We start from the raw sequence: 9,846 nt of genomic DNA on the forward strand, positions 1-9,846 counted from the left end.
GCTATTGAAGGACATTTCCTAGCAGGAACAGAAACTGCTTACCAAGCTGCCTGGGACATACTTGAAGATAGATTTGGTAATTCATTCATAATCAGCAAGTCATATCGTGACAAGATACATGCATGGCACAAAATTGTCGCTAAAGACAGCGAGGATCTTCGTGAGTTTGTAGACTTTCTGAACAGTGTTGAATCAGCCATGCCTTATGTTCAAAGTTTACAAGTTCTCAATGACTATGTGGAAAATCAAAAAATTGCTGCCAAATTACCTGATTGGCTGAGCTCACGCTGGAACAGAGCAGTCACAAGGTTTCAAGATGAACACAAAAGGTTCCCTGATTTCAGACATTTTATAGAATTCCTCAACCTTGAGGCTCGAATTGCATGCAACCCCATTACATCGTTACAAGCAATAAAGCCAACAGAGAAAGAAAGGTCTAAGCCAACAGAGCAAGAACACTTCAAGGCTCAACGGAGTCGCAACTTCAACGCCAAGACTTTCAGCACCAGTTCAAGTGAAAAAACAAGCATCATGTGCATGTTTTGTAGGAAACAAGGCCATACTCTCCATAAATGTCGCAAGATCATGGAAAGGCCAATTGAAGAAAGGGTTAAGTTTGTTCAACTGGAAAAGTTATGTTTTGGCTGCCTTAAGATTGGCCATAACTCCAAAACTTGTACTTCCAGGAGTGTATGTGATTCATGTGGAAAACCTCACCCAACTTGCTTGCATCAAGATCGTGAGAAGAAAAACCAAGAACAAAGAATGAGAACCAAACAAGACCAGTCGAATGAAAACAAGGGTGCTAAGGACAAAGAGTCCTTACCAATAAAAACAGAGGAATCTAAGCAAGCTACTTCTAACAGAGTTATTCAAGAGAAGAGCACCACTCATACCTCATCAATTGTTCCAGTCTATGGGCTCTAGTTTCGCAGACCAGGCGAGGCGGGGGCGTAGCGCAGATGCGCTTCGCCAACTGGGTGTGGCCAGGCGGATTTTCCAAGTTTGGCACGCCGTTCTCGGTGGCGCAAGTACTCCGCCGTCCCTCCTACCGGCGGAGGGGAGGAGAGAAGGCATGGAGTGGGTTTGACACAGCCGATTCACATGTAACCAATCAAATGAGCCCCTGTCCTTGCCTTTAAAATGCGCTGCGTGAAGGCGTAATGAAAGTTTACACAGCTGACATGGAGGTCTATTGCCGCGGGCGGAGCGGAGCTCAGGAGAAAGGCGCGGAGCAGAGACCGGCGAGCAGTGCGGACACGTCACCAAAACCTCACAGGCAGGCTTCCGGAATGTCAGGCACATGAACAATGCAATAAATACCGAAAAAAACACTATTCAATGCTACGATCACAATCAGCACATACATATATCTCCATATCAACTGTCCCGTCACAGCTGATGTCAGATCAAAGGAGATTGGCACTGTTTGTGCTGATTGTGAGGTTTTGGTGATGTGCGCCAGGCAGCCAAACTTCCACTGCGCCGGCTCCGCTCCACCTTGCGCTGAAAGTAGACGTGGTTTCAGACGGCGAGCTTTTGGCGCACCTCGGCGAAGCCTTTTGGCACGAAACTGTCACTGCGCCAAGCCGAATCTGTCGGCACCTCCCCCCGCTGCGCCACCACTCCCATCTCGGCGAACCTCCGCCTGCGAAACTTGGACACTGTCCGCCTCTCCCGCTTCGCCGGTCGAAACTAGCTCTGCGCGGGGTCCGCCTCACTGCGCCACCCCGCGCTGCGCCGGGAAACTAGAGCCCTATGTCTCTACAACAAATGAACCAGACAAGGAAGTGTTAGTGTATGCTTTGCTTGACACTCAAAGCGACACCACCTTCATCTTAAAGGAAGCAGCTGAGACACTGAACGCTAAGAGAGAGCCAGTGAAACTCAAAGTATCTACAATAACATCAAAAACAAAGGTTGTGTCCAGCCAAAGAGTGAACGGACTACAAGTAAGAGGCATCCAATCTGAAACTAAAATTAAACTCCCAACAACTTACACCAGAGATTATATACCAGCAAATAGATCACATATACCTACAAGTACAACAGCAAGGTCTTGGCCTCACTTAGAACATCTGGCAGATGAAATGTCTCCTGAGCTTGACTGTGAAGTAGGATTGTTAATTGGCTATAACTGCCCCCAAGCCTTACTTCCCAGAGATGTCATTAGTGGCAATGAAGACCAGCCATTTGCACAGAAGTCTGCATTAGGTTGGAGTATTGTTGGCTACAAGAATGCTGACACTGACTATGAAGATGAACTAGGTGTGAGTCACCGTATCATCACAAAGCAAGTCATACCAGCTGTCAAACTTCACTTTGAGCTCAAGTCTGAAGTCCACTTTGTTTGTAGAAGTCAAGTCAGAGAAACAATCACTCCAGAAGACATAATTAAGGTCTTTGAGTCTGATTTTGCAGAAAAGATAGCTGAAGATGTTCCAATATCACAAGAAGACATGTCATTCTTGACAAAACTGAAACAAGGCATAAAGCAAAAGCCAGATGGGCACTATGAGATGCCTTTGCCTTTTAAGAAAGTTTGCCAAACAACAGAGCATGTGCAGAGCATCGACTCAAATGTCTGGAGAAATGGCTGAGGAAAGATGAACAGTACCGCAAGGATTATGTGGCCTTTATGCAGGACATAATAACAAAAGGAGATGCTGAAAAGGTTCCAGAAACAGAGATAAACAATCAGTCAGTATGGTACATCCCTCACCATGGGGTTTACCACCCCCAAAAGCCTGGAAAAATTCGTGTTGTCTTTGATTGTTCAGCACGATTTCAGAATACATCACTTAATGAACATCTGCTGACTGGACCAGACCTCACAAATACCCTTGTAGGGGTTTTGTGCCGTTTCCGGAAAGGGCAAATAGCCATCATGTGTGATGTGGAACGAATGTTTCACCAATTTCATGTTTCACCACAAGATCAAGATTACCTCAGATTTCTGTGGTGGGAAGAAGGCAATTTGGAAGCTCCACCATCAGAATTTCGCATGAAGGTTCACTTGTTTGGTGCCGCATCATCACCTGGATGCGCAAACTTTGGACTTAAACATCTGGCTGCAGAAGGATCAGACAAGTTTAGTGAAGCTACAGTGAAGTTTATACAGCGCTGCTTTTATGTGGATGATGGACTCACAAGTGTGGACAGCGAAGCAGAAGCAATCCAGCTTGTTAGAGAAGCAAGGGATCTCTGCAGCACTGGAAAGCTTCGCTTACACAAATTCATCACCAACAGCAAAGAAGTAACTGCCACAATACCAAATGAAGAACGCGCTGAAGGAGCAACTGACCTGGACATGGCCCTAGGGGAACACAAGATGGAAAGAGCGCTTGGGGTTCAGTGGTGCATCAGCTCGGATAAGTTCCGGTTTAGAGTGATAGTAAAAGAACACCCTTTTACCAGAAGAGGTGTACTGTCTACAGTGGCCTCAGTTTTTGATCCTTTAGGACTTGTCGCTCCTTTCATTTTGATAGGCAAGAAGATCCTACAAAGGATGTGTCAAGATAAAATGGACTGGGATCAGCCACTTCCTGATGACCTCAGGCAGCATTGGGAAGCATGGCTGCAAGATCTCCATAATCTCTCATCAGTAGAGATACCACGTTGCTATGTACCAGCAGCATTCAGAGACACTGAGCAGTACGAACTTCATCATTTTTCTGACGCTAGTGTGTCTGGATACGGAGCGTGCTCTTACCTCAGAGCTGTTTCTAAGTCAGAGGAAGTCTACTGTGCTCTCATTATGGGAAAAGCCAGAGTTGCACCAGTCAAGGTCACAACAATCCCGAGGCTGGAGCTTTCAGCTGCGGTAGTGTCTGTAAGAACAAGCGATCTGCTTAAGAAGGAAATGGAATTGGAAGGTCTACAGGAATATTTTTGGACCGACTCCAAGGTTGTACTTGGTTACATTAATAATGATGCAAAGCGGTTTCATACATTTGTGGCAAATCGCGTTCAGCGGATTAAATCAAGCACAAAGCCAAATCAGTGGCAATATGTTGCCTCAGAACACAACCCGGCTGACCATGCATCTCGTGGGCTCACTGCAAAGGAGCTTGTAGAGTCAAACTGGTTCACAGGGCCTAGGTTCTTATGGCAAAGAGAACTCCCTAAACCCGATGACCCCAAGGTGGGAGAGTTAAATGAGGAAGACCCAGAACTGAAAAGAATACAGGTTTATGTCACCAAGGCAAAAGAGGACAGGTCTCTGTCAGATCGATTCCAGAAATTTTCAGATTGGAAAAGATTAGTAAGAGCTATAGCAAGACTTAAGCGCTGGGCAAAGGAAGCAAAGGGTCTGAAAATGAGATCCAACGAAGCCACAACGCTTGAAGAAAGAAAGGATGCTGAACAATTCATAATTCATGTTGTTCAGGATGAAACATTCAGTGAGGAGGTCAAATCTCTGAAACAAGGGAAAGAAATACATAAGAACAAGTCAAACAAACTGTACAAGTTAAGTCCATTTATAGACAACTGTGATATCCTGAGGGTGGGAGGAAGACTGACACAAGCAGCACTTCATCCTTATGTCAAACACCCAGCTATCCTTCCAAAAGGACACCATGTATCTCGTCTGTTGATTAAACATTACCACGAGAAAGTGCAGCATCAAGGTCGTGGAATGACCATCAATGAAATGCGCTCAAATGGGATTTGGATTCTGGGATGTAGTAGTGAGGTGTCGTCTCTTATTTTCAAGTGTTTTAAGTGCAGGAAATATAGAAAGTGTAATCAAGAACAAAAGATGTCTGACCTTCCCCCAGAGAGGATGGAAACCACCCCTCCGTTTACTTATAGCGGGATGGACTGTTTCGGACCTTTTTATGTCAAAGAAGGAAGGAAAGAACTGAAGAGATATGGACTCTTATTCACATGCATGTGTTCACGAGCTATCCATATTGAGCTATTGGATGACCTTACTACTGATGCCTTTCTTAACGCATTGCGTTGCTTTATTGCCATAAGGGGCAATGTAAGTCAACTCCAAAGTGACTGCGGCACAAATTTTGTTGGTGCACGAAATGAGTTCCAAGAACTGATGAAAGGAATGGAGCAGGAACGAGTGAAAGAGCTAGGATGCAGTTTTGTCATGAATCCTCCTTCTTCCAGTCACATGGGCGGTGTTTGGGAGAGACAGATCCGGACAGTGAGAAGTGTCCTCACCTCCATCCTAGACCAGTCTGCTAAAAGTTTAGACAGCTCTTCACTAAGAACTTTTCTATATGAAGTGATGGCTATCGTAAACAGTAGACCATTAACTGCAGAAAATCTCAATGATCCATTAGGACCAGAACCCTTAACTCCAAATCATATATTGACAATGAAGTCGTCAATTATTGCACCACCACCTGGAGAATTTGTAAGAGAAGATCTCTATCTGCGAAAGAGATGGAAGAGAGTTCAATTCTTATCAAATGAGTTCTGGACCAGGTGGAGAAAGGAGTACTTACTTAATCTACAACAAAGACGTAAATGGAACAGAGACAAGAGAAATGCAGAAGTAAATGACATTGTCTTACTGGTAGATGAAGATACCCCAAGAAGCCAATGGAAAATGGCAAGGGTAGTGGAAGTTTTACCAGGAACTGATGGAAGGGTCAGAAAACTCAAACTGCTGATAAGTGACACTACATTAGACAGCAAGGGCACACGCACTACAAAGCAAGTTTATTTGGAAAGGTGCATACATAAAACGGTGTTGTTACTTGAAGCAGAGTAAATGGTTAAGTTACACATAGTTACACAGAAGGTTATGTAACTATATTTGTTTGAGTATAATTACTTATCTTGTAAAATGCTTTAAAATTGTTAACTTCTGTTGAGAATCACACGTTGTGTGATGGTGGGAGTGTAATGGCAGACATTGACCACTAGGTGATGCTTTATTTTCTTAGTTTGTTTGAAACTTCCTGTTTTTGGTTTTCTGTTTCCTTTTTGTCATCGCGGAAGTGAACTTGAGAAAAGGAATGATGCTGGCAAGCAAAGAGCCTCTAGCATGTGCGCTGTTTCTTTTCTTCATGTGTTGGAAACATAATAAGTTTGCAAGAATTTCTAAGAAATATAAAAGGCTGTGAAGATCATTGACCAAGAAGTTTAACCCCTCATTGATTGGCAAGCAGGCAAAGTGGTATGTTTTATTTTATTTTGTTTGTTGGTCGTCACATTTTATTTCTTAAATTATGTGATGTGAAAGAGACTTTATTTATTTTCTTTATGATGTCTGTCTGTCTATATTTTAGTTCTACGGTGTTTACATGATTTTAAGAAGATCTGCCAAGATAATAAACATCTGTAAAAAGAACCGGAGTCTCGCATCTAATCAATGGGCGGCATAATGATGATGATATCTATAACCTGTTTGAGTGAGTAAAGCAGCAGCTGTTCAGAGCAGTGACAGAACAAAACATTAAAACCAGAATCCAGAGGAAGAACACAGGAGCTGCTCTGAGGTCAGTTCAGGTCTTTATTGTCCCTCAAGGGGAAATTTGGTTTAGAGTGCAATACAACAGCCTGAGGTCAGCCTGAGGGTGGAGCACAGACCCTCAGCCGCCCTGGGATCAGAGGTAGGGGGTGGGGTCCGACTGGTCGCACAGCTCCAGGTGCAGGTGAGAGGTGATACCTGGGTAAACTTGCTGCATGGGGAGCAGCACGCCAAGCCGCTGGCCCGCCGCCACCGAGCCCGACACCTTCACCGGGGCCACGTAGAACAGCTTGAAACACACACCTGGGCGCACACACACACACACACACACACACACACACACTGTTACTGATGCACACGCACTGTCACTGACATGCACGCACATACACACACACACACTCAGGCGCACACACACACTCAGGCGCACACACACGCGCGCACACACACGTGCGCACACACACACACACACACACACACACACACACACGGGGGGGCCCTGTGTGGGGCCTCAAGCATGTAAACACCATTTGGAATTTCCCCTTGTGGGATTAATAAAGTGTACTTACGTACTTACTTACCACAAACCTGACAAGAGTTATATATATTACAACACATATAATATAATATAATATAATATCTGGTTCTTGTAATTTATTTATTTATTTATTTTTTTTTGCTGATTTTTTTTCTTTTTTCTTTTCCGTATCATACTGTTATACTGTTATACTTTTACATTGTTATATTGTTTTATTGTTATCTTGATGACTTTGTGGTCTTTGTGCGTAAGTGATGTCAAACAGGTGACAGGTGTGTTTATGGCTATGTAGTTATATTTTTAGATTATCATACTATTATATTGTTACATTGCTGATCTTGTAATGTTTGTGATGTCAGACAGGTGACAGGTGCGTTCAGGACCTTGCCCACGGGCCAGGATGCCGTTGTTGATGGCGGCCTTCTTGGGGTCGGTGTACGGTCTGGCCCGCCGCTCGATGGTGAGGTCAAACGGGGCGTAAACCGTCGCCCCGTCCTGACAGACGATATCCACACCGTTATGCGTGTGACCTGTCCTGAGAGAGCAGACATCATGTCAGCAGGCCATGCCCCTCTGTGACAGCAGGCCACGCCCCCTCGGTGACACCACCACTCTCTACATGTGTACATGTGTAGTTGCTGTTGTGTGTTTGTTGTGTGTGTGTTACCGTCTGGCTCCATGGTGCCCCACCCCCCATTTGTCAGATCCTCTGATCCGGTTGGTGGGGTTTCCACTGCAGAGCTGACCGAAGGTCACGCCGTCACACACACCGAGCATGGCTGCAGAAACACACACACACACACACACACACACACACACACACACACATACACACACACACACTCAGCATGTGGCTGGAGGCAGGCCTCGCTCGCAGTGGACAGGCAGGTCCACACAGAAAACCCTCTGCTCTTTCTGTTGAATATTTTACTGTTTACACTTACTGTTATACTTTTATACTTTAGAATATACAGTCTATTCTTTATTGTCTATCTTATACTCTCTCTCACACACACAAACACACACACACACACACACACACACATACATACACATACACATACACATACACACATACACACATACACACACAGGGCTGGCAGTCCTCTGATGCTGCTTTCTGTTTCTGTTTGTTTTGACTTGATGAGTTTGAGGTGGGTTTTGTATGTTCCTTTTGAAAAGTTTTGTAAAAATAAAGTTGTTCTAGTCGTGTGTGTCTTGCAGTGGAAACTCACCCAGCAGAACCAGGATCAGTCCTTCTCTCATGGTGAAGCTGCAGGTTGGGTCTGTAACTTCCTGTTGTTGGGGTTCAGGGTTCAGGGTTTATAAAGGCTGATGTCAGGGTTTCCTGGAAGCCCCGCCCCTTTCTGTCCAGTCTTACGTCAGAGGGAAAAACCCCACAGGAAGCAGCAGGACGCAGGCTCACGCTTGTTTTGGGTGTAAACCAGTTTGTTCTGTGACTGACAGACTGATTATATAATCGTACAAATTCCAGCGGTCCAGTGTAGGCAGTGTACATTGTCATGCGTAGATCCAGAGCTGCACGTCACACTCGCAGAACTGGAATGTAAATTTTGGATTTTAGAAGCAGAACGCTAACATTAGGACACTAGAACATCAGAACTTCTCAGCTCAAGAGAACATGCAGTCCCAACCTTCACATACAACTGAATTGCTTTCTTAGTTCACTGATTTTGGGAATTTGGATAAAACAGGTTTTAATTTTGAAAAAAAAAAAAAGAAAAAAAAAAAAGTGCGTTAAATTACAAAATCTGAAGGTATATCATATAGGCCAAGGTCTTGGCTGTATAGCAATGTACCGGTGCAACCTCCTCATTTCGCATTTTTTTCATAAAATAGGCATTTTTCCAGTTATTACTTTGTTGTCAACATCATCACCGTAATGTTTTTTTTTTATTTGAAAAACATATTTTTGTATTAAAAGAGACTAATACTTTAATAACTCAGTAGCACCAAAGAAACATTTTGTAAGCATATTCATTTAAAACCAATATAACTGCCTCTGACGGTGGTGACACTAATCTGACGGTGGTGACAGTCGCCTCATTAAAACATACATTTCCAAAATTTATACCACTCAAGTCAATGGCTTCTTGCTTAACAACTTTATTTAACTATTTGGTACAAAAATAACAATCCTGAGCTCTGTAATAAGCATTTTTCAGACTTCAGTCATCACCGTCACACAGAAAACCTGACGGTGGTGACGTCTGACGGTGGAGACAAAAACCTGCTCTTTCACATGATCAGCATGAGTTGTTCACATTAGCCAGCTTGTTTTCGCCCTGTTGCTACCTGCATCAGACCTCTTCTTAAAAAGTAGACATTTATTCCATAATCTAATGTAATATTTTTTATACAAAAGAGACGGTGTTGACATGTTATGGTTGTGACAGTAGCAGTGTCCAAAAATATGAAGAGATTTAAGAGAAAATAGCAAACTTCCAGGAGCCTGAGCGGTCTTGAAGCATGCAGTAGAGCTGAAGGTTTGAAAAGGGCTCCTCAGGAATGTAACTGACCTTGTAGTTGTAGATTTTTTTTTTAAATAAATAAATACATATTTTGAACAACCACAAAATAATAGTAAATACTGTTCAAAACTCATTGTTTGCAGTTTTTAATACATATTATGATGTACTCCTTCATGTGGTAAATATATTATTCAGTGAACTTATTACTTTTTGTTGTTTTAATCGAGTTGAAATGATTATCTCCTGTCTGAGGACAACTGGTTTTGTAGGCCATGGGCGAGCATATAATCATTAAATTAATAAAATTTAAAAATAAACCTATAAAAGAACCTTACAAATGTGCAAAAGACCCCATGATTCTACCCTTGATTCTTTTTATT

The 9,846-nt window shown here is 43.3% G+C and overlaps 1 protein-coding gene across 1 annotated transcript; it reads right to left on the bottom strand.

Moving 5' to 3' along the window:
• Positions 1–5,872: 5,872 nt before the first annotated feature.
• Positions 5,873–8,265, bottom strand: LOC115366587 (leukocyte cell-derived chemotaxin-2). The gene is made up of 4 exons (XM_030062105.1): positions 8,210–8,265; positions 7,642–7,753; positions 7,358–7,509; positions 5,873–6,742 (listed from the first exon to the last, which is right to left on the bottom strand). The coding sequence occupies exons 1-4, from the start codon at positions 8,238–8,240 to the stop codon at positions 6,576–6,578; spliced, it is 462 nt and encodes a 153-aa protein (XP_029917965.1). The 5' UTR covers positions 8,241–8,265; the 3' UTR covers positions 5,873–6,575.
• Positions 8,266–9,846: the final 1,581 nt, after the last annotated feature.

Source organism: Myripristis murdjan, chromosome 10 (genome assembly GCF_902150065.1).
Source record: "Myripristis murdjan chromosome 10, fMyrMur1.1, whole genome shotgun sequence".
Lineage (NCBI taxonomy): Eukaryota > Metazoa > Chordata > Actinopteri > Holocentriformes > Holocentridae > Myripristis > Myripristis murdjan.